Genomic DNA, 25,661 nt, shown 5'->3' on the forward strand with positions numbered 1-25,661 from the left:
CTGGCACTCATTCTTTCCCTGAGGGAATACAAGGAGACAAGGAAGTATGTTGGTGTCTGAGTAGTGTTAGAGTTCAGTTCTTGACTGCAGATGCTGCTGCATGAGTGAATGGAGTGATCAAATAACACTGGAAAAGGGATTTTAAAGCATCGCTTAGCACTTCTGAAATATCTGGTTTGGTTTAATATTTTAAGCCATTTAAAATGTTACAGTTATTATAAGAACATTTTTGGCTTTAAAATAACAAGGGCTGCACAAAAATCTAGTCTCAGCAACTTTTTTCTTTATGTACTTAAATAATGAAAAGACTTATTCTAGTATTGGCTTATTAACAAAGTTGTGTGATGACTTCCAGACAGGCCACATTGTTGGAAAGTTTAATTTGAACTTTAAGAAAATATATATTTACATTAATAATTAGCAGAATTTGGTCCATGTAGCATTTTTCCCAGTAAACAATTTTCAGTTCCAAAGAAACCCTACTAAAACAAAATTAAAATACGCTAATGAACAAATATTTGGTTGTATTGGTTTGTAAGTAAATAACCTTCATACGAGATTATGTTATGTTTTATATGTTAACTTTAGTTGAGTTCAGAGGGCGTGAGCCAGGGCTTTGTCCCTTCCTAATTTCACCTGCCTATCATCATTGACTAATTTCACCTGTCTGTCATCATTGACTCCCAATTTAAACCCAGTCACAGCTCAGCACTTTCTCTTGCATTTTGCTTTTTCCCTCCTCCTCCTCACTTTTTTCATATTCCGCGTGCCTCTGTGTTGGTCCCCTCTGGGGGGATAGAGAGTCTCACATCCCCAACCTGGAGTTCCAGTAACTCTGCAGGTTCTTTGTGTGGTCAGAGGAGACCACCCTATTACCACACTATTCTTTTGCAGCTCATGCTCTTTATCTTGCCTCAAGATAGAAGGCTCTGTCTGACTGACTTCTTTATCCTCCTGGGATGTGGCCCTCATAATCTTAGTGCTCGAGTCCCATAACTAACAATTATTTGTGTTCTTTCAGATTCTCTTTTTTCCTTACGTCAAGGCTTCGTATGAGCCGTTCCGTCCTCTGAGGGTCGAACCCAGTTGGTAACTGGGACCCAGTCGCGAGGCAGCGCCTATAACGACTCTCCGAGAAGTCAGAGGACTCTGTTTTTTTTCAGTGGCCCGGAGGCCATTAGGGCTAGTCTCGACTCCATAGGGAAGGCTCTCTCGGTTGGAGTCTGGCCCGTCCTTTTCTCTCTCCCTTGTCTAAAGGCTGAGCCTTCAATCATAAGTTGCAAAAAACACTCCCTTCCTCTCGCAGCCCCGGCTCCTGTCCCATTAAATATATATTATTTAATTATTTAGCAGACACTTTTATCCAAAGCGACTTAAAGAAATTAAACAAAATATAACAATACATAAGTTACAGGCAAAACAAATGCAAAAATAATTTGCAGTCAATGCCCAGCGCAGTAGAGTGAAGGGTTACAAATATGGGGTTACAGCTTTCATGTGGTATAACATTTTCATGTATTGCAGTTTTGGTACTTTTATGTGTGGTGACATTGGCTGGTTTGTCTGCCATTGTTTATCATCAATTAAATTGTTGCAATTAAACTGATTGCCTGTGTTTTTCATGCAGACATTGATGAATGCTCTAATGTTCCTGGCATCTGTAATGGAGGTGAATGTTCCAACACAAAGGGAAGTTACTTCTGCAAGTGTCCTCAAGGGTATTATACACCCCCTGATGGCTCAAGATGTATAGGTAAGAAATATTATTTATATTACATAATATTTGACATGCTTAGCTATCTGTTCCTGCAAAAAATGGACTTCCCCAAGGCTGACTGTTGGCAGTGAGGTGGGGAAACGTATCAGTGTTGAGCGGGCTTCCTTGCACAATGCATCGCCTAGGGGCATCAGTGCACAACCCGAAATCACATCTGAGGAGTCTTTTCAGAAACAGGGTTTTGCTGGAATAGTTAGTAAGCACAGCAAATAACGATCTAAGCCGAAACAACAGCAGAGAATCATACCAAACACACAATGGGATATTAATAGGCAGGAAATTAAATAATAGGAAAATGTAGGTGATAAAAAAGTACTATTTTGTATCACTTTTGTGGTCGGAATAGAAGGATTCCACTGTGAATACCATCTACCCTGTACCATCGTGTGTCTCTAATGTTTCAGTTTCAGAATGCAGCAGTCAGGGTTCAAAAACGTATCGGATCAGCCAGTCATATTTCCCCTGTTCTGTCAGCAGTGTAATCTTGCATTGATTTGGTACACATGCAACCAAAATATAAGGAGACTGTTCATAATTGTGATAGCTATGAGTGCTAGAAATTGGGAGCCCCAATGTCCTGTCTTGTCTTGCCTAATGGTCTTTTCTGAAATACATACTAAACATGTTTGTGGCTTTTGTGGCTTTTACAACCTCTGCCATGACATTGTAGCATCAAAACGTGCAGCAATTGCCATGTACAATGGTGACTTGTCCCTAATAGGGCAAGATTTAATTAGGCACTTTCGTTCTGTGTTGTTCTCGTACAGCACATTGTGTTCATTTATATATATTATTTTGTGAGGGCCTGCTTTGAATTACTGTTTGGCTTTCAAAGATGATTGGTGTTCCAATTAGATATGTACACCAGTTAGAGATGTTGCCTATATACCTACTGTATTGTATAATGCCTTTAATAAACGAAAATAAGTCTGGAGTTACGGGAAGACCTTTCAGGTTCTTATGATTAAAGAAAGAGGTTTTGGTATGCACGTTTCTTATAGAATAATAGAGAAAGTGTCTACAGCACAAAGCTGAATCACTTACTGAATCAAAATAAAAATATCTGAGGTCTTAGCATTAAGACATCTGAAAATGACCACCCAGTTCCTAGAAGAAAATTCTGAGTTGAGCTCTCCAGGCAGCAAGATCCTGCAGAGAAACCATTGTTATCCTTCCAAAAATCAAACATGAAGAATTTAGCTCAGTAGTCTTAGTCATTTTTTAATACCACAGGAAATAGCTATTCTGTTTTACCAGAGTGAGCCTACGAGATGCAGACAGATATAATATCACAATATGCACTTTCTCACATTTTTTAATTAGTAATAAACACCTGAATAGCAGCTCCATCGCTTACCTTATATTTCTTAATTATAATGAAATTCAATCACAGGGAGGTATATACATGTCTTTTTTTAGTGTCTGGGCTTATACACTGTATGTAGTTTGATTGAATAATGAAACAATTTTTCAAATGGAACAACTTCTTGACTTCCATTTCTGAATGTCTCCACTTTATATAATTCATATTTTTAGTTTTTAGTAAAGATATCAGGATATGTGATGACATAAAATTAATTGCACAATCCCTTGAACCACTTCCTATTCAGAAATAAAACCAGCCGCTGGCAGTTAAAGCTGAGACCCCTGCAGGTTGCTGAGACCCTGTCTTTATTCATTTTCTACATTAGTCCATCATCAAAGCAGTGACTCAGCAGTGACTTCCCCTTCATGATGGCAGTCAGAGTAGAGAGAGCAAAAGAGTCCACAGGAGATCCCAGCTTTGGATTTGGATTTGGGATTCAGGATGTTTGCCTCTTTTAAAGAACTACTGTAAACTAAATGATCCACTAATTGGAGTCTGTGTTTTTCCTATTCGAAAAGCATTTCCAACTTGAGGACCTACAGTAATGGTATAGGTAACCCAAGTTATGTTTATAAACTTACCACATAGAGAGTTGGATCAGGTGGTACCAATGGATGCTTTAGAGCAGGGGTCTCCGATCCTAGTCCTGGAGGGCCAGTGTCCCTCCTGGTTTTTGTTCCAACTGTACCCTAAATTAATTAATTGGACCAATTAAGTTTCTAATAAGCACTTAATTGGTCCAATTAAGTAATTTAGGGTACAGTTGGAACAAAAACCAGGAGGGACAGTGGCCCTCCAGGACCAGGATTGGACACCCCTGCTTTAGAGAGCTGTGGAATATTCACCTGAAGAAGCTGTAATAGCGGAATCAGTAAAACAAGCCCATCATTCCTTATGTTTGTAATATAAAATCAAAATTACTATTAAAAAGGTCTAGAAATATAAACTGTTGTTTTTTGATAGTAATGGGTTTTTGTGGTGTCTGCTGGTCTAATAGCATTCAAAAAACTAATTGTTACCTTTATGGCCAATGGTCAATACATAAGCTAGTGTTGGAATCATGGCTTGGCAGCATTTGTAAAAGCCATTTTAAGTTGGGTGCATCGTTACCAGTAATGTGGCTTTTGTTGAAATGCATACATGGAGATTATTTAGTCTGATGGAAAACATAGTGGATGCTGGGTTAGAAGGATGATATTTGGAGTACAGTATACCGATGCAAATTAAAAGGCAATGCATTTAGTAATGATCTTTCATCATTTTTTTCTGCTGTTGTTTTCATGGTATCTGAGGGTGTATTGGTTGCTTCTTTTAGATCAAGTTTTCCTTCTACACAGAATACGAGTAGAACTGGCTCACATAATATTCATTAAGATATTTTTCATCGTGTGCTGTAGTTTTCTATTGCCAAGCAATGTAGTCACTGTGCAGTCTTTTCTGAACATTGTTTCTGTTTGTATAAGATAAAGAGTTCATAGGAAGTGCTTGTTTAATTTTTGCTATCAGAATAACTGAAGAACAGTCTGGGTGGTTGTCTGTGTCATTAGGAATACCCTAATATTCAGCCGAGCTAGCTCATGCTTTTAGAATTATTATCTGTTCATTGTTATGAGTAGTACATTTGAAGCAATGTCCTGCCGAGAAACCTATTGACCATCTGCTATATGTTTACCAATCTTATAGATTTATTTTTTAAATCATGACACTGTGACATTGCATGAAAATATTATAAGCTATATTATTTTGCACTGTGAAACCTGATAAACATTTGTTTTTTAAATGTTCTGCTGCATTTATTTACAGACGTATTTCCTCTGTATTTCCAGTTTATATTTGGCTTAATTTCAGAGGCTCTCTTGACAAAGTAACCTTGACTAGACAGTTCGTTTTAGTCTGTTTTCTTTGTATTGTTTATTTATGTTTTTGCTTTTTTTTGCTGCCTGGCCGCTTTTGGCACATCTTTTTTAAGAACTACATTTCATTCCATAATCCGCACGCTGCCAACAAAGGAATCGTGTCATCCTTGGAAATTGACTCTTAAATATGTCTGGGAACCATACAGAGCAGGTTTTTCATCTCCTACTAAATTCAGGACTCCCAGAAACACAGACAATAGATAAATACTAGAAGGGAATAACATGTCAATTTTGGAATTCTATTTTGAAAAGCTCCTCCTTTCATTGATATATCACTTGTACTTGTTTTTCCGTTCCGCTTTATATACCACAAGGCCACAAAGATAAATTACAAACTAAACAATCCAAACGCTGTGGTTTGTCATCACAGAGCATACATTTAAAAAAAATGAATAATTGTGTCTGCATTAGTAAAGATTTCAGCAAATGTGTATCAAATCCATTTTTTTTAAAGAAAGAATTCACCTTTTTTTTTTTTTTTTTTTTAAGTAAAAGTGTTTTTCCTAAGTACAATGGAATAATCCCGCTCATATGCAGGCCCACCAAAACTGTAAATAAAATGCAATAAATGCAAACGCTGCTTCTTTCCAGATGTACGAGCTGGATACTGCTTCTCAAGCCTAGTGAGTGGTCGCTGTGCCAACCAGCTCCCCCAACTCCTCACCAGAATGCAGTGCTGCTGTGACAGTGGACGGTGCTGGTCTGATGGGTCTGCTCCAGCAATGTGCCCAATGCGTGGAACTGGTATGCTTTTACAATGTGTTACTTAGCTCGCTGACCCAAAATGAAGGCCTAGGTTAATATTTCTGCAAGACCATGGCCTCTGTTTAGCAATGTGCAACAGTATTGACATGGCAGATTGATGGGAATAAAATAACTAATCTAAGGTTTGGTACAAGTGTGAAATTTAACAGAATTCATAACTAAAGTATTATTTGATGTTGTTCAGGATCACACTGTATATCATTGTATGTCATTATCTACACTACTGGGTATTTTTAAAACATTGTAAAGCACTCCTTTAAAGCACACAACAGGACTCAAAACACATAGGACTACATTTTGAAAGCTATTTACTCTGAATTGTCAATAGCAAAAAAAAATAAAAATCAAAAAGGAGAAACACACCAAGTAAAGTTACCAAACCAGATATAAACAACTAAGACTTTCACCTTAGGAACTTGTAAGTAGTCTTAAGTTGTTTCTTATCCCCCCAATCTAGCCCGTACTTTATTAATGCATCTACAGTTACAGTCTAATGTGAAACAACAAAAGATAAAGCATGATGGTGCTAACACAGGCGTAGCTTCCAGCCTGTTCAGAGTATTGCTTATGGATCCTATGCAGAGTACGGTATTTCAGCAATGTTATCCTTTTTGTTTTTTAAAGGGACTCAAAGTTTGAATGTTATTATTGAAAGCTAGTCAAATGTTTGCATTTCATTTGTCATTGTGTTTCAGATGAGTACAGAAAGCTCTGCTCCGTTCAGATCCCAGGCCCAGACTCAGAACGGCCTGTTCCTAGTGTGCCAGTTGGACCAGGTGGTCTCCCCTTTTCCCCGGTGACTGGAGAGCGGCCTCCTGTGCAACCGGATGGTGGACTACCCAGACCCCCAATCAATGGACAACCTCCAGGCATGCTAACCATTCTTGTTAACAAAGTGAAACTGTGGGATGTACAGTTACATTCTTAAAGAGCGAGTAGATCCAAATGTCATTTTAATATACTTCTGTACATTTTTCATATATGTTTCTATTGATTTGCAATTATTTTCTTGTAGAACCAGACAAATTAAAACTTTACAAAAAATGCCTACTTTTTTCTTGTTGAAAATGGTTGCTTTCTGAATGTTTTTATATCTATTTTTGTTGTAGTGATTCTTACACAAAATATAACTTTTGGTGTGAATACCTGTCAATTGTACCGGAATCTGTGCATTAATGGACGCTGTATCCCTACTCCTGGGAGCTATCGATGCGAGTGTAACATGGGATTCATGCTCGATGTCCGGGGAGAATGTATTGGTATGCATAAGTGTTTCTTTCAGATTTGTCAGTCTATTGTACTAACAAAATCATTCAACTAAACTACTGTCTCCTCTAAATATCTTCTAAATATTAACAAAAAATATTTCCTAAGTCTTAGCAAGGGGTCTTTTTATATCTGGATCTGCTGAATCTTAAAAAAAACAATTGAAAATCTGTTTATTTCATGATGACAAAATATTTTGGTCACAATATTTTGTTAAAGCCTTTTTATTTATAATAGGCTTACATCAAGGCCTTACGATGGAGATGTATGATTATATAGAGTTAATATGTTTACATATCACTTCCTCTTGCTTCAGGTATATGGAGATTCATGTAAATCTGCCATTTTATTACAGATGATGTCGAATGTGACAGAAACCCCTGTGTCAGTGGCGATTGTGTAAATACTCAAGGATCTTATTTCTGCCAATGCCACGCTGGTTTTCAAAGCACAGCAACAAGGACAGAGTGCAGAGGTAAGATTATACAGTATATCTCATAGGGGTTGCTCCCGAGATGGGGCTGCCCCCAGGTCAGGAAACAGGGGTGTTATAGCACATGGAGCTTCGATGGTAAATTGTTTCACCCCATAGTACATCAGGTCAAACGTGATCCACAAAAAAGGTGGTGGCCATTTATACCTTATTAATGCATTTAGCATCTAATGCATCTCTAAAATGTGGATACTGTGTATCCACATTTTAGAGATGCATTCCAGTGGACATGCACAGACAAGAAAGCAACATGACCATATTGAGATTAGCTCATATTGTCTTCAACGGGCTCTCCTTCATTTCCTCAGATATCGATGAATGTTTGGCGAATGGCAGGATCTGTAACAATGGACGCTGTGTTAATACAGATGGCAGCTTTCACTGTGTATGCAATGCTGGCTTCGAGGTAACATCAGACGGGCGCAACTGTGAAGGTAATTCCACCCGCTTAATCTCCTTTCTTTTTAATATTCACGTACATGCATTGATTCCTGCAGCTTCAAATGTCCTTATGCCCATTGCTTAGAAGAAGACATTATTAATTGACGTGGGGGAAAATATTGATCTGCGTTGTTTAGACAATTAACATTTATTGTTTTATTTTCATATATCCATATTTTTTCCACAAGTATAGCTGATGGCATTTTTGGTGTACCAGTGATAATGATGATGATGAATCAGTTGGGGTTTATATATATGGCGCGCCATCTTGTAACCAAAAAATGTTAAATTGATGAGCAGCATACATGATTATCAGACATGGCGACAGGAAATGGTTGCTTTGTTAGAAACTATGAAAGTGCACTACACTGTACTAACTATATATTGCATGCCAAAAATGACATTTAATTTTGACTATCCCTTGGAGGCAAATTCTTCATCTAATCCTCATAAGTTCTTCAATGTTGGCTTGAAAACAGTTTCTAAATATGCAGTTTTAAATAACAATCAAGTTACTGGGGAAGGGATCTAAAAGCCCAGGTAAAACGAAATACATATTATAAAAATCATTTCTCTGTGATTTATTTCTGATATTGTGCTGCTCATGTAAACGCTTTCTGAAAAGTAGTTTCAAGTAGCTTCTTGAAATGCCATTAAAATGGGTCTGAAATAATACAACATGTTTATTGGTTTCAGATCAAGATGAATGCCTTATTAAAAACATGTGTCTTAATGGGATGTGCATTAATGAAGATGGGAGTTTTAAGTGCATATGTAAATCTGGCTTCCAGTTAGCACCAAATGGACGATTCTGCCAAGGTATGTTTTTTTTTTCTTTTTCTTTAATGCCACTTGTACTGAAAGTTTTGAATCAGCTGTGGGAAGCTGTTATTTGCATGTTTATTAACATGTTATATCAGGGTCTCTGAAAACTAGAATAATTCTAAACAGTAAGCTTAGACATGCAGTTCAAAGAAGTTCCATCTCAGTTAACAACTCAACCAATCAAATAGCCAATAAAGATGTAACTTTATTATGCACAATAGCTGTTTCTTTAGTTCATCACAGGGGTCTCCAACCCTCGTCCTGGAGAGCTACTGGGGCTTCTGGTTTTCGTTTCAACCAATCTCTCAGTTACTTAATTGAACCAATTATTGGCTTAATTAGTCAAGATTAACAGGTGTTCCAGATATTTAGCCATTGATGATGTAAAGACACCTATAAAACTTTCTGGATAGGGGCTCTCCAGGACCAGGGTTGGAGACCCCTGGTGTAGTGTGTACAAGCATAGTTCCTGTTAGGGTGTTGGTCTTGTTAGCTTAAGTTCCTGCCAAACAATGTACAAGCATAAAGGCATTTTGGCTTGGATATGGTGGGCTTGGTTAGGGAATCTAAGCGTGACTAAGCAGCCTTGTATAAATATTCATTGTACAAAGTAAAGCTATTTGTAGAGTTTAAGAATTCGGACTAGCACATTTGTTAGTTTATTTTCCACGACAGTGAAGGATGCAAGCTTAAACAATGTAAGTTCTCAGAGGGGTTAGGAGTGGAACAATGGAACATATTAGCCATTATCTGTTTGTTTTTTTGTTTTGTTTTTTTAGTAGTTTTCCATTACTTTAGGCATAAAGTCTGCAGAGACACAAACTAATAGTGCATATAGACGTATTCTGCCTTAAAGAAAAAAAAACAACTCTGCAAGCGCTGGTCTAAATTACTAACAGAAATCCATTTTTGTCTGCCTCCATCTACTGAAAGATCCCCATCACCATGAAGCCACTCACATCTACAGTACAGTATGTGATTGTCCAGGATGTATAAAAAGGCAGTTCCTCCAATAGATATCCCATGAGCTCTTTGTTCAAGGAAATACAACTCCTCTGCTTACCCTGTCAAGTTTGTTTTGTTTCTTACTGTCTCGGCGATGAACCGTTTTTCTTTTGTTTCCTCGTAGATATTGATGAGTGTGAGACACCAGGCATGTGCATGAATGGACGCTGTGTAAACACGGAAGGCTCATTTAGATGTGACTGTCTCCCTGGTCTGGCGGTGGGACTGGATGGGCGGGTCTGTGTTGGTAAGAGAACATAAATCGTTACCTCATGTAGACTTGGATGGCAAAGGTACTGTATTCTTTTGACATTCAAAATGAATTCCTGATAGGTGTACAAGATGCACAAATGCTTCAATAAAGAATGCATTTGAAACAGAGAAGTATTTGTCAACTTAAGCTCGCTGAAAACAATTATCTTCCTTAAAGCAAAGCCTGTATTACGATCCATTTGATTCTAAAATAAATCCAAAGACTGCAAAAATATTTGACCTGATTCATATTTGTAGGCTTCATGCAGTAAATTGGAGCAATTTCACTGTAATTTCAAACATATATATTTGAAGGAGATGAGTTTTCTTTGGTGTGATGCCAGAATATGTAGTGTATTTTCTGAATCCTTCATCTTGTGTTAGTGACAGGACTCTCTTGAATGGAATGTTTTGTATGTAATTCTAGATACACACATGCGCAGCACATGTTATGGAGGTTACAAGAGAGGGCAATGTGTTAAACCGTTCTTTGGAGCTGTGACCAAATCGGAGTGTTGTTGTGCCAACATTGAATATGCCTTTGGGGAGCCTTGTCAACCTTGCCCAGCACTAAACTCAGGTAAGTTATTTGCCAAATAGGGTAGAGCAACCCCCCTCCAACAGAGGTATAATGTTACTTTGCAGTTTTACAACCTTGCAGAAATCTGGCAAATACCAAATACCCCCCCATTTTTCATGTGATTGAATAGCTGTATCATGAGGGCAATGGAAAAGTTCAGTGAATGCTAAATCAAATTAAAATTAAAACGTGTAAATAATACATTTAAATGCCCTATAAAGGTGTTGATACATCTGTGATTAATATCCTTATTATCCCACTCATTACTGTTTCCGTGGAGACGGCGTATGCAGATGATAATGCTGATTTAAAAATTGGCAGCAATGGCTTCCACAAGGCACAGCTGTAGCAGGGAATAATGTGACGCTCAAGAGAAGCTATTGATCACAGACCCTTTAATAGAAATGTCTGCTTCTGTGCTTGCCCGCACTAATTCTAATGCAGCCGTTTCAACAGTTAGGCTTCAGTAAATGTAAGAAACTTCGGCAAACTGTTACATTCAAGTAAGACAAAGCAATGTTTGACGCCAATGTTTTCTTGGACCTGAGTAAGACCCGCTAACAGTATTTATAAAAAGCATGCTTTCACAAACCATTTAGGTGAGCGAGATGTTTGCCACATCAGTCTCTAGCTTTCTAGAAATAGCAAAACACAAAACACAACCATCTGAATTGATGTAATGAATAAATGAGCTTCAGAGAAGTATAGTTGAAAGATCTGCATTATTGTCTGTGGATGTAGTGGTTAGCCAGATGTCCGGACACACCTATGTCACCCTTTACTGGCTGTGCATATAACTAGAGAACAGCTTGCTACAGAACTAACGTTGCACACGTGTGTTATTGCTGCATAATCATCGTTTTGGATTAAACAGCAGCTAGCTGACATTTTCGTATAAACAAAAGCACTTCTGACATCCTTGTAACATTTCTGCATGAGAAGAACTCATTTCCCGGTCAGTATCCAGCATTGGTTAATCACTGCCTAAGGGTTAGTGGAAGCTGAAAGAGAATTGTCCTTTTGTTTTAGAACATTTTATACTGAACAGAACAGAATCTGTGGCTAGGCCATTATAGATTCCAACATGCAAAAATAAAGAAGTGGAACAGGCAGAGTTGTGTTGTGTATACGAATACTGACCCCTGTGTGTACCTATTAAGCTATTAAAATGTGTTCCCATTTCAGCTGAATTCAACGCGTTGTGCAGTAAAGGATCTGGTATTACTTCTGATGGGAGAGGTATGTAGTTTCTTAAAGAGACATACAATTTATGGATGTGTTGATTAATTTGTCACAGTGCATGCTATGCAGTCTAACTATATTGGAATATTGAATTGGCAAGATTTCAGTATTAACCTATTGAAACATTGCCAGTTCATGAAAAATAGGATTTACATTAAATGTTTGTTTTTTTCCACCACTGGCAGAGAATAGCCCAGGTGACAGGGATATAGTGGCAGTGTCGATTCACACAGGATAACCCTATCCATCTGTTTTTACATATGTCTGTCGTTCAGACTGTGTATGTACATTTGTACATGTATTAAGAGAACGGCATATGCAATTGTGATGAAACTTGGTTAGTATGGCAAGCCAAATTATCATTTAGAGATGTCTCGAAGAGCACATCAAGATATCTTTAATTGATTTGCAGATAGCTCAAACTAACTTGATTTCAAAATATCTCAGACAGGACTGGAAGTCAATTTGAGATATCTTGAATTGAACTGGAGATATCTCAAATTGAATTGGAGATATCTCAAAATGAGTTTGAGATATCTTGAGAGATTGAGTTAGTTTGAGATATCTGCAATTCAATTTAAGATATCTTGAAATGCATTTCGAGATATCTCTAAATGATAATTTGGCTTGCCATAGGTTAGAGCATTCTTTAGCACATGTTATTGAAAGCATCAGAATTTGGGGATATGGGTGATAGATGCCTGTGTGTCCGTCTTTATAGTCTTGCTTACACAGTATAGAATCTCTGTACGGTGATGCAACTTTATTGAGAGACAGTCCGAGTATGAAGCATATAAAATACAGCCCTGGGAGGGGATGTGCTGTATTGTATTAACATGCTTGTTTTCATTTCTTATGATAGATATAAATGAGTGTGCCCTGGATCCTGACCTTTGTCAAAATGGAGTTTGTGAGAACCTGCACAGAACATACAGATGTAACTGTAACCAAGGATATGAAATAGATTCAAGTGGCAAAAACTGTGTTGGTAGGTTTTTCTTCAGGCAGATTTTATTAATATTGAATGTGTTACCTGTTTAATATCCTATTACAGTATGTGTGTATTGTGTATCCTGCTTAAATCAGTAACTGCCATGCTCACTGACTATTCCAGCAAAAACGATTTCTGAAAAGACTGGCTAGCTGTTTATGGGGCTTCAGTTCCAGCTATTGAGGAGTCTCAGTGAGTCTTTCCAGAAGCATTTTTTGCTGGAAGTTTTAGCAAGAATGGCAGATAATGATCTAAGCTGAAACAACATTATTACATCATACTCCTACATAATTGCATAATAAACAGGTAAGAAATAAAATGGTAGGAACATTATATAAGGTAATAACCTTGGAATGGTTAATGGAGGTGTCACTGTTTCTTTGTTCTATAGATATTGATGAATGTGCAATAAACAGGCAGCTGTGTGAAAATGGACAATGCCGAAACACGCCTGGGAGCTTCACCTGTTTCTGCCCAAAGGGATATGTATTTAAATCGGACACTGACGTATGTGAAGGTAATCTCTTTTTTGATATTACAATATATTACACTTTAATGTATTTCATATTTCCACATTTTCTACTTCTGTTGGAAAGTTTTATATAATTTAAATGCGATTTCTTTTTAAACACAATCACATTCCACTGTGCTTTTATCTAAAAAAATCACTCTCTTCCACTGTTTGAAACAGAAATAAAAGCAGTTGCAGCTGTGTTAAAAAGAGACAGTTGCAATACTATGTACACATGAGTACACAGGGCAGCACTGTGACAATTAGCAGTTAGACAGAATGCAGTAAAAGTCAAAAAATGCTCTGTAATGAAGCTATAAGATAATGGAACCTCTCTTTGTAGATGTTAATGAGTGTGAATCCAGCCCTTGTGTTAATGGAAACTGCAAGAACAACCCTGGCTCCTTCTCCTGTGAATGTCCCCAGGGAAGCACACTAGATACAACTGGAACTGTTTGTGTTGGTATGTACGCTATTTGTTTGTGTTTTCAAAACCATTATATCTACAGGGGGTTCCTTACTAGCTGCAAACTCACTGAAACAGCTGTTTGTCCAAGTTAAGTTGTTTTTTTCCCTCAGTTGAAAAGAGTAAAATAACTTTTCATACTGTTTAACCCCTTTCTTTACTGTTATCGCATGTAAATGGGTAGTACATTTTTAAAACTTCAATTTAAGCAAGAGTGAAATAAAATGCATCCCCTTGTGAAAATGCATGGTTTAATCTGATCATAGTCACACATTTGTGTATACTGTATTATCCCCTTGATTACAGAAACAGGCAAGGGGACTTGCTGGCTGAAGATCATTAATGGGCGATGTGAGGTCAATATCAATGGAGAGACCCTGAAGTCACACTGCTGTGCCACAATGGGGGCGGCCTGGGGAAGCCCTTGTGCCCCGTGTGAGCCAGGTGAGAAAGCTGATGGTGGGGTTGCATGAAGTGTTAGCAACCATGCAACACAAAACCAGGTTTCAAAACTACACATGAACAACTTTGAATGACATGCAAAAGTTCGTATAGCAAGTGCGCTACATATTCTTATGCTGTAGCACAAAAAATACATATATTTAAAGTTCATTGCCATTTAGTGTTATTATTTCAAATCTTTATCAATAAAATGTTTATAGATTGTATGGAATGGATCCCCATGTTAAAGAGTTGCAGGTAGTGTGTTCTGGAGCTTTCAGTGTCAGATAAATTGTGCCTTTGTTTCAGATCCATTCTGTTCAAAGGGATATGCGAGAGTTAGAGGGACAACTTGTGAAGGTAAGGATGACGCTACTTGACATTACAACATTCAGTTATCAGTGTTTTATATTGTTAAGTATATGTGATTATGTTGAAAGAGAGGATTATCCTAAAAGACAGAAACCAGCAATGATGTCCTTAAGGAAACAGTCCTCTGTCATTTATTCAGTTCATAGCAACAACAACAAAAATAATATCCATAGCAATGCTCATTTCAGAATATTCTGAGTGACTGAAGTTGCTTTGGTAATGTATAACAGTCCAAAGCTTAGTTCTTTGATGATGTAGTAAACCTTTATTATATGGTCATATAATGGATGATATAGTGTAATAACCCATATTAACACTTTTCTAATGATACATGTCAGGGTGCATTCTTAATTCTCTTTTCTGGTAATAGATGTGAATGAATGTGAAGTATTTCCTGGAGTTTGCACCAATGGAAAGTGTGTAAATACAGTGGGATCTTTTATTTGTCAGTGCCCCAGTGGAATGACCCTGGATGCCACTGGTCGAACATGCGTTGGTATGTAAAACATATCTATGGGTGTTTTATGAGATTTATATCATGTTCAGCACATCATCCTTTTTTTTTTTATTAAAACGGTTTCTTTTTTTTAAATACAGATTGTCACTTAATCTTTAGAGGTTCATAATAATTAATGGGAGGCAATGAAGAGTCTTTATAATACTGTAGTTGGGAACCCTAGTTAAAAGACTGTACTATTTGTGTTTCGCATAGTAACAAGAGTGCAAGTACTACTGGAATGACATTATGGGGCAAATGGTAGCCATGATCGGAACGCCTTATAACTGGTTTTGCGGTATAATAAGGGGGCGCAGTAATTGCAATGCACATTATTGTTCTCTATTAGATTTTTATCCACTGAATGAAAAATGTGCTTTTGAACTGAAGGCAGAATGAAATAACCTGTTCACACATTTTATTTTTTACACTACTGCCATGTGATCTATCTTGCAGAACAAGAACAGTTTAAGTTACAGATACTTATGTGCTGATTACGATATATATATAAAAAAATCAAACTAGAACATGTTTGTTTTGGGATTACAGATCTGCGTATGGAGTTTTGTTATTTGACCCATGAAGATGAGAGGTGCTCCTCTCCAATCCCCAGCAAACACCGCGTGGATGCGTGCTGCTGCTCCGTGGGTGCTGCCTGGGGACCCGAGTGTGAAGAGTGCCCCGAGAAACGCACCCCAGAGTATGATCAGCTTTGCCCTCGAGGCCCAGGCTTCTCCCACAGAGGCGATTTCATCAACGGAAGGCCTTTCTTGAAAGGTAACCAGTCCTGCTGCTGCGATTAGCCTCATGCTCAAAATTCGTATCTCCCGGCGCATTCAGTTGGAAACAGGCGTGACTTGTCCAGTATTGAAGAATTCTGTTGCTTGGAACACAATACGTTGCACAAGTTCACCTGTCGTGGCCTGCTTACAACTGGATGTGTGCTTTGGTTTTCTGTTGCCTTTTCTGGGAACCCGAAGAAGTCATTGCAGTCACTGTGTTTAGGGACAACCCGGTTGCAGTCACGGAGAACACAACTCATACAACTTACTGTATATAGGTCTAGTGGATCACATGACATGTCACATGACCACATACATATACTACAGACTACATTTTCAAATTTTACTTACATGCTTTAATTTGTAGTGTTGGATTATGGTGTACTTAAATATTATATATTATTTTTCTTATTTGAATTCATTTGAACCACAGTACTGCCCCCCCCCCCCCCCCCATAAATTGTTAAGCTATTTTCCCCCAAATATGGACATTTACAGTATGTCAGCAAATTTATTTGAACTTTTGTTTAACCTTAAAATCATACTGATCATGAAAACATATGGATCCTTATTTGAAATGTACGTTCTTATCCTGTCTCCTTTTTAGACGTCAACGAGTGCAAAATGATCCATAACCTGTGCAGTAATGGCAAATGCAGGAACACAATCGGCAGTTTCAAATGTAAATGTGACAGTGGCTTTGCACTTGACTCGGAGGAAAGGAACTGCACTGGTAAGATGGAATTTATTTTATAATGAGTGCTTGTACTCAATTTGTACCAGAAACATGTAAAATTTTCTTTTAACTAGTTTACACTAAATGTAAGTAGCATTCTATGAAAAAAAAGCAGTTTCTGAAAGTTGACCAGGTTTTTTTCAAATACAGATATTGACGAGTGTCGGATATCTCCTGATCTTTGTGGACAGGGAACTTGCGTCAACACTCCCGGGGACTTTGCATGTGAATGCTTTGAGGGCTACGAAAGTGGATTTATGATGATGAAGAACTGCATGGGTAAGCTGATAAAAAGAGTGGCTTTCAAAATTTTCTCTATAGTAAAGAATCACAAGAATCACAAGATATATATATATATATATATATATATATATATATATATATATATATATATATATATATGTATATATGTACAGCCTAAACATTAAAAGAGTCGACTGCCTAATCTGCTTGTTTGGGATCCACTCTGTGTCGTCTGGCCTGGTGAAGTTGTACGAAGAATTCAGTTTGACAATTGTGTTTCTATACTTCAATATTCAAGGATGTACCTGCACATGTAATTATGACTGAGCTAATTAAATAAAGAAAACGGAGTAATGAAATGTCTTTTTTTCTTCACCCTTCAGACATCGATGAGTGTGAAAGGAACCCCCTTCTGTGCCGCGGAGGGGTGTGTATTAACACGGAGGGCAGTTTCCTCTGTGAATGCCCCACTGGCCACCAGGTTGCTACGGATGGGTCGGCTTGTTTAGGTGAAGTGACAAAGAGCCAGACATCTTATAATACATGAGTTCATCTAACAGTTTTTTTTTATTCATTCTTAATTTCTTCTTTCTTCCTTGACAGATGTTAATGAATGTGAGCTAAGCGATAACCTTTGCAGGAACGGCCGTTGTGTGAATATGATTGGGCGCTACCAGTGTGCCTGTAACACAGGGTATAGATCTACTGATGACAGATTAGCCTGTGTTGGTAAGGAAGTTATACAGTTGTATGCATGTACTATATACAAACAATACTATTTCAAATGTTATATGCTCTACCTGTCTTGATGAATAAAACAAACCTGCTATATTCTGCAGTCCTTGAAGGACCAGTGTTTCAGAACTCTAGTTTTTAATTAGCTTAACAAAAGTAAAATATTTGGCCTTTTATTACTAAACATTCATGTAATGTTTTCTGCTTATATAGTCTTCAAAGGTTTCTCATATGGTTTAAAATTGTCAGTGCACATTTCAGGTCTTTTATCGTGGTTCTTATTCACTGTGTGTGTGTGTGTTTTTTTAATTTTCCACTGTGCAGATATTGATGAGTGCACCATACAAAACGGAGGATGTGAAACCTTTTGTACAAACTCTGAAGGAAGTTATGAGTGCAGCTGTAGAGCAGGCTATGCACTGATGCCAGATCAAAGAACCTGCACAGGTGTGGAATATTTTTATATATTAAAGCCAGAAGGCTCTATCTCAAAGGCAGCGTACCTGCACTGGTTAAGACATATTGAAGGGAAGTCTTGATACTAATGCTGTCAGTAAAGCTACAGCTTCCTTTAAAAAGCTAGGCCTCCATTACTTGCTACCACCTCCTTATAGCTCACGGGTGGAGAACACCTACATCAGGGGAGACATCAGGCATTAGAACTGCTAGCACACCCAGCCATTAAATGGATTGTCTCCAAACCCAGGGGAGGGAGAGCAGGGGAACGATTTCCTGTTTTCTTGAGAATAGAATTCAGCAAGCCGAACAATTCTTGAAAGATAAGGAAGTGGGACTGCTGGCACTGTGCCATTCTACTCTCCTGGCTGGGCGAATCTGAGGGTTGGAGAAAACACAAAAGGGCAGTCTGAATGTGAATACTTCCAGGGATTCTTAATGCTCGTCTTTATGATTCTGTTGGGAGAATCAGGCTCATCAGACCCCAACATTTTTATGTAACCCTGTAAGAGTAAACTTCTCAGTACCACATGAAAGTGATTGAGATCCACAGTTACATATTTAAAGCATACCAGTGTGTGTTTACTTAAAGTTCTGGTCTAGTTACAGTAATTGTAGCTAACAAAATAGTCCCATAAATGTTCTCCACCGTGACCATTCATTCATTATATTTAGGGCTTCTGTTTTTCATTTTTTATTTATCAAATTTTTCTGGGCTTTTTTTTTTTTTTTTAGCTATTTTTGAGTTTTATGTCAATTGTTAGTTTTTCTGGCCTTTCGCTTTTTAAACACTGTATGAAATTATTGTTTTTGGTTACTTTACAACATTCTTGGTCGTTTTGTGCTGTCACAATATGTATAGTAACTCGACAGTACTTGCACACTTCAATTGTATCTTCATTCCTTTGCTGTCTTCCACAACAAAATCCTTATGGTCACGGGCATATTCTTCTGTGGTTTCTGTGTGTTTAAGCATTTTTTTACACAAGCATTTAAATACTCCCTATCAAACCATTTCTAATTGTAATCTTGTTTTCAATCTCGCAAGCATGTATAATCTTCCAATAGAAATGTAGGAATTTGCTGCCACTTAGTAGTTGGGGTGGGTTTAAAGTATTCAGAACAAATCAATGGGAGATACAAGTCAGGAAGGCGGGACATTGGCCAACTGCACTGGGAAAGCTTTTTTAATGGGTTGTTGTATTTATTTATTTTTACAGGGAAAGGGATGAAGTCAACATGAATTGAGTAACCATTTCCAGTGTTTTTTCCGTGTTTATTGGATATACACCAATTTCACTAGTAACATAGGGGGGTTTATTGATTAAAAAATTAAATCAGAAGCCCTAATTATATTGGTCTCAAATATGCAGATCAGCAAACACATTTTCATTTTAAAGCATGATAACTGGTACAACACTAGGTTAAAGAAAGCTTTGCATACCGTGCTTTTAGACTTTCTTGTACTTCCTGGGTCATTTTACCTGGAGGGTGAAATTGTCCCCACCCCTTCAATGGCTTCTTTCCTGTCAATGACCAATCAGCTGCTTCCCCCGTTGACTGACATGCTGCCAGCAAGTAACATGATTTGACCTAGAAGACATGTCTTGGGTGAAATGACCAAGGAAGTAAAGCAGTAACAGATTTGCTGGAAGGCAAGGCAAAATAACTGATAACTTTCTTTAACCTTTACAATGAAAATACATGTTTGCTAAAATGGGTAAGATGTATGGATGTTATAGCTACTAAGTGAATTTTTGTTGAAGCTTGTATAACTATCTTCCAGTTCTCAGTGCCTACAGTACTGTCATGCAGTTTTACACATGACTGGAGTTCAGGACAAGCAAGCTGCCATGTTAGAAAAGATTTCAAAAATGTGTTGCTGCTTATGTGAAAACGATGCTGGCTGTTTTCCTAATGCTGTACTTTCTTTCCTTTAGACATTGATGAATGTGAGGACAATCCTGATATCTGTGACGGGGGACAGTGCACCAACATCCCTGGCGAATATCGATGTCTGTGTTACGATGGGTTTATGTCCTCTGAGGATATGAAGACATGCCTAGGTAATTCATAGTGTATAGATGGCACTATTTGTATAACTCAGCAGGTCAAAATGAAAACGTATATAAACACATTCATGCATGGGTGAATTTTAGACATTAATTGTCATGAAGGTATGTTATTTAGGTATATCCAAAATTCAGTGTGGCTATCAAGAAGAAATGACACCAGAGATACTGATGTCAAATTGAATCCTATTTTTAACAATCAGTTGAGCGCTTCACTTAACATTTCTAGCACGAGTCAATGCTACCATTATTATTATACATTTACTATAATGAATAAATGAAGTTTATCAAGTATAGCCGCAAATATTTCCCGTTCTTGCTTTCTAGATGTTGATGAGTGTGACCTCAATCCAAATATCTGCCTTAGTGGGAACTGTGAAAACACAAAAGGCTCATTCATTTGCCACTGTGACCTGGGATATTCAGTGAAGAAGGGAACCACTGGCTGTACAGGTAGAGGTCTTTTTAAACTTACATGATGTGTAAGAGATACGATTTCCATGTATTCTTAAAGGTCCAATATAATAGATTTCAACTGTGCTGGGTATCTGGCTGATGACTACACATTCTAAACAATTGTATCCCTAGACTCTGTTTGCAAGTGTAGTAAGTGAGAGGTTAATTTGAAATCAGATAGTAATATCACATAATATATGTAATAACATGTATGGGTTGGAATTTTAAAGTGCCAATCAATAATGCTGTGCACAAGTTTTGCATTAAAACCAGCTGTGTCATTTACAGGATTAATTGTAATTTGCATTTCACCATGGAGAACACTGAACACTTAATTCCACATCATAACTGAAATCTAATGAAAGCTCTTTATGGTGGCAAAATTGACTTGGCTTTAATGCCTCAATAAAATGCTCAGCCATATTTGTTTAACACCACGGCAAATACTTAATGAATTTTAGATTGTTTAGACTTTGAGTCTGTCCGGTAACCACTTTATGAATAACACATTTTCTAGAATGCTTTTAATTTTAATAAAGCATGGTAATTCTTAGTCTGTGATATATTTAGACAGTGTTTTTCCCTGACAAACCAGAGGCATTTAGAAATATACATAGCTACTTACTCACAGGAGGTGTTATCCACTTACTTTCACAAGAGAGGTGTTTTTTCTTTTTTCTGCCTCAAATGTTCAGTGCCAGGTTGTGTCCTACCTCTTACTTCTTCCTTTGTGACTTCATATTAAAGAGACAATACTGATCTGGTCTTCATCTTTCTTCTCATTTTCACCTCTGAATTCTCTTGCTCAGTTCTTCTATGCAGGTCATTGTTTGGTCTTTTTGTAGTGAAAAATATAGACCAGGATCTTGCGTAAACCTTGTGGTAAACGCGTTTGTTTCTGAAGATTATAATACGTCATCCAACATTCCGATCGATGTAACATTACAGAAATAGCACAGCTTTTGTAGATTATTTTTTGTTGTTTTAGGTTGTCCTGCCATACACTGAAGAGTTTAGGGTCTACATCAGCAGCAAGGATTTTGAGATTTCATCAAACAGGATAGTTGCAGAGCAGTGAATAATTGATGTTGTTAATAATGACACTGAAGTTTGAAAAGGTTTAAAAACCTAGAAGGAAAACAGATTTGGTTCAGAAGGAAGGGAATTCCATTTGATTTGATCTAATTAATAATAAGGGTCAGGTTCTTAGGAACAGTAGGACAGGCCAAGCTAGATAGGCCAGCGGTTTTACAAACCGCTTGGGCTGTAGCAGGATCTGTACTAAGATCCTGAACACGTTAATTTAATCACCAACCATGTTTATTAACTTCAGCCTTTCCACATGTTCCAGATGTTTTTTTTTTACTGTGCTGGTAATGTCATTTTGTAAACAATGTAGACAGTGTTGCACTGTGCCTTGGTGGGTTTGTAATAAAGGACAGGGCATTCCTAGTGAAAATCCTCTCATACCTTCAAAACTGCCAGGCAAACAATGCTTGCCTAGTTTATGGAAGATTTGTGCTTTAAATGCCATAACTATAAAAGGCTATGCAAAATAATGTATTTGAAGGTACACATTTCATGAGAACAGGCTAGATGGTGTCTTCTGGGTTTTATTAAGGTTTTGTCTACATAACTGAACTCTCTTGTCATCGTCGATTTCGTTTCCAGTTTTATAAATAAACAAATCATTCCAAACCATTAACTAGTTTTGAGAATCACAAGCCCCCCCCCCCCCGCTCTCTAACATTTTTCCTCTTGTTAAAAAGTACGTTGCTGGAGAACAGTGCACTAATAAATGGGACAAAACCAGAACTGTGAACTGTGAGGCAACTTTGTAAGTGCAATATATTTCCCCAAATGTACTGTGTGGTTCAATATGTTATTGTGGAGTCTTTCGAAAAACACCACGACTACCGAAATGGTAATAAAAGTAATTCCTGGCATAGAGCAAACAAACAATTTTACAGCTTAGGGGTTTTCTTGCACACCATTAAACACCATTAATTCCAGGTACTTAAAAGGCCCTGTCTCGTCACAACCCCAAGTGTTGCAAATTCAACATCATGGTTTAATTGAAATGTATGATGACCCATATGCCTGCACTTATCTTCTCCATTTCTATACATAAAATCTACTTTAAAGTGTTGTGGGTCGTTAGTATTTCCAGCTGTGGACTAACGTGCCTGCATAGCCTTCATTGTGATAATTTGTTGCAGGCTGTGCCAGGCTCCTTTCCAGCAGGAGTCAGCTATAAGATCTGTTATTGCATAACACCAGCCAATCAGGTTCCCAGAATAAAAGTTAATCACACTTAACCAAACCAGCCCATCAAAAAAAAAAAAAAAGCTGGTGAACATAACTGAAAATATTTATTTTAAATGGCATCCAGTAACGAGGCCCTGACAATGGAGAGATGTTCATTCAAGTTGGGACTAATCCTTGCTGGCAGTCAGTCCGTCTATTAATAATGACTTTAATTCTAATGCCAGATAGGCCTGTGCTCTGCAAGCATAAGCCTGTTGTTATGTATTCAGATTATTTCATTGATTTATGAATAACCAAAACACTGACAAAATAACTGTGGCTTCTTCTGAAGTGTTTGTTTGGACACCACTGAGTATATTTGTTCCCACTTTCCAATGTAGGTTATATAGTGCAACAGTAATACACCCTAACAGTGAACATACCACCCATTAGTGTGGTCAGACATAAAGACATTCTTGGCAACATATAGCTTGTGTAAGCTTGTGCTTAAGAATGATGCTATGGCATTTTATACCCAGAGTGCAAGTTAAACATCCTTAAATAATGGTTTTTATTCCTGTCTTGTCAGTTCCATTTTTCATCATGTGTTCCATGTTAGCCTGTTTTGATGATGCATCTGCAAATCTGTCATTACTGAACCTAAACAGTGTGGGACTCTGTAACCTAACTGTTGCATGAAACAGTTTCCACTTGCTGTTTATTTGTGGTTTTTGAAAACTCTTGGCACAAGCCCCTTGATTTTATGTTTTGTTTTTGCTTCAAAGGTTAGTAGGAAGTAGCGATCACATGTATATTTGAAGGCATCCTGTAATCAAACACAGAGCACCCTTTGTTTTCCCACATGTTAAAGCAAAACAACGTATTATGCGGGGGATAAAAACGTGGACTGCTCGTCTATACTGCCTTTCGTGTCTGCATGAATGCGACCCTTCTTAAACTCTTGTTAACCTTTCCCGAAGCTTTAAGCCAAAGTTAACTTTTTTCAACCTCCCCCCCCCCCAGAACATCTATAACAGTCTCAGTTTCCTGCATAGTATGATATTATCTCACATCGCTTGACTTTTTGTACCAATGTATTTACTTTAGCTGGAGAATGCATTTCCTTTATTAACTAAATGTCTGCTGTTAGGGTGCATACTCAACAACTTTCTCGACTTTTGGTTGAGTAACCTGAGGCCTACTCTCTTATCAGTACAGTATGTTCTTTACTGGGAACAATACCTGACTGCTATGGGGAACAACGCCAGCATTTTGGAGGACCGTCATGGCAAGTTGACCTCTGTGAGAAATAGTGATAAAATCCTTCATACGAGTGTGAGACCTTTTTTCTATTGCCCTGTGTGACAGAGTCACAATGATTCTTGGTGATAAATCTCTCTCCCGACCTGTGAGGGCGTTGTGTAAAAGGAACAGAGTGCCCTGGACTGGATGGCCAGACAATTCATTCCCAGGGTTAGATGGAAGTCGGCCACCTAGAAAGGGGGCGGGGCTACGGTACACTAAATCATCGACCTGGTAGGGAAACGATGTGGCAGCCACAATTGCACTCGTTAACCAGCACTTACCCCGACATCACTGCACCATTGTTCATGAATAACTGTACCACGAGCAGTATAGCACTCACTGTGGACTTGTGTTTGTGTTTTGTGTTACATGTGGGGGTTTAAGATCGGGACCAACCCGTGGATTAAAACGGAGCAATACACACCGCTGTCATCAGACTTTGGATTATACAAATAAACCACCATTGCACCTGGATTATCGTTGTCTGTCTGTTTATTGATCACCGCAGCACTCCTGCACCTGCACACTGTTAACCACTTTGACACACCCTGGCAATATCCTTTTGATTGATAACACTTGTCCTCACCATATAGAAAACCTCATGGTGAGAATGATCTCAATGAAGAATGAAAGCACATTACACAACCATCTGTCCAAAATGTACAGAATGTTCCCCAAGTGCTTTCATGCTGACAGCTTGGTTGTAAGCCTGTTACATAAATTAGTCACTACACATACACAAAGTTTATTTAATGAAATATCATGTACTTGATCTCAACCACAAAATATAGATTTCAAAGGAATACTGATAAAAAATATGGAAATTACAGCAAAAGGCCAGGCATTTTAAGCAGAAGGAAGACCAGTAAAGTAATATAATATTTATTTTAAGGCTTTTCAGTATGTAATAATGTGGACAAGTATATCTAGTCAATGCTGTAGTACAACATAGGTAGGTTGGTGTTCTCTTTTGCATTGAAATTTGGCTTCCCTAAGGGTGTGGTGTTAGGGCTGTGCAACTGAAGTTGGGTGGCAGGCTTTAGGCCAATGTCGTGAGAGAGTGAGCCTACATTGCCAGATGTTGTTATGATGACATGGCATGCATGGGAATATTTGCTGCATGAAAATGTTTAAATGCTCGCTCTTAGTTGTTTCAGGCCTGTGTAAACGGTACAGGGTATAACATATCTTTTTGCACCGCCCCAGTTTTAAGAAATAAATATATTGCATACTTGAGCGATTACATGAGCTGTAATAGAGTCCCATGGCGAGATTTCTTGACATTTTGCCCAGGGAAATATAACGGCTTAAAATGACTTTCTTGCTTTGGCATTCTTTTTATTTTATATGTTAGGCCATTTTAGCTTAACCTTTAACAAAGGTACTGGTTTGGTGACAGTAATTACAGAGCAAACAAACCATAG

General features: G+C 37.9%; 1 protein-coding gene across 3 annotated transcripts in view; it reads left to right on the forward strand.

Annotated features, from left to right (window-relative positions):
- The window catches only part of LOC117428027 (fibrillin-1-like), a 72,849-nt gene that overhangs the window by 21,274 nt on the left and 25,914 nt on the right, over nucleotides 1-25,661 (forward strand). For 2 of the 3 annotated variants that reach the window (XM_058995126.1, XM_058995127.1), the window contains exons 9-32: nucleotides 1,628-1,753; nucleotides 5,651-5,803; nucleotides 6,520-6,693; nucleotides 6,934-7,083; nucleotides 7,446-7,565; nucleotides 7,892-8,017; nucleotides 8,721-8,843; nucleotides 9,979-10,101; nucleotides 10,534-10,686; nucleotides 11,872-11,925; nucleotides 12,791-12,916; nucleotides 13,311-13,436; nucleotides 13,774-13,893; nucleotides 14,203-14,340; nucleotides 14,647-14,697; nucleotides 15,080-15,205; nucleotides 15,755-15,982; nucleotides 16,595-16,720; nucleotides 16,874-17,002; nucleotides 17,350-17,475; nucleotides 17,570-17,695; nucleotides 18,026-18,148; nucleotides 20,098-20,223; nucleotides 20,557-20,682. In XM_058995126.1, the coding sequence (XP_058851109.1) occupies nucleotides 1,628-1,753; nucleotides 5,651-5,803; nucleotides 6,520-6,693; nucleotides 6,934-7,083; nucleotides 7,446-7,565; nucleotides 7,892-8,017; nucleotides 8,721-8,843; nucleotides 9,979-10,101; nucleotides 10,534-10,686; nucleotides 11,872-11,925; nucleotides 12,791-12,916; nucleotides 13,311-13,436; nucleotides 13,774-13,893; nucleotides 14,203-14,340; nucleotides 14,647-14,697; nucleotides 15,080-15,205; nucleotides 15,755-15,982; nucleotides 16,595-16,720; nucleotides 16,874-17,002; nucleotides 17,350-17,475; nucleotides 17,570-17,695; nucleotides 18,026-18,148; nucleotides 20,098-20,223; nucleotides 20,557-20,682 (3,099 nt within the window). Of the gene's footprint in view, nucleotides 1-1,627; nucleotides 1,754-5,650; nucleotides 5,804-6,519; nucleotides 6,694-6,933; nucleotides 7,084-7,445; nucleotides 7,566-7,891; nucleotides 8,018-8,720; nucleotides 8,844-9,978; nucleotides 10,102-10,533; nucleotides 10,687-11,871; nucleotides 11,926-12,790; nucleotides 12,917-13,310; nucleotides 13,437-13,773; nucleotides 13,894-14,202; nucleotides 14,341-14,646; nucleotides 14,698-15,079; nucleotides 15,206-15,754; nucleotides 15,983-16,594; nucleotides 16,721-16,873; nucleotides 17,003-17,349; nucleotides 17,476-17,569; nucleotides 17,696-18,025; nucleotides 18,149-20,097; nucleotides 20,224-20,556; nucleotides 20,683-24,621; nucleotides 24,723-25,661 lie in introns of those variants that run through there. The other variant, XM_058995128.1, reaches the window with a different exon arrangement.

Source organism: Acipenser ruthenus, chromosome 21, assembly GCF_902713425.1.
Source record: "Acipenser ruthenus chromosome 21, fAciRut3.2 maternal haplotype, whole genome shotgun sequence".
NCBI classification, from domain to species: domain Eukaryota; kingdom Metazoa; phylum Chordata; class Actinopteri; order Acipenseriformes; family Acipenseridae; genus Acipenser; species Acipenser ruthenus.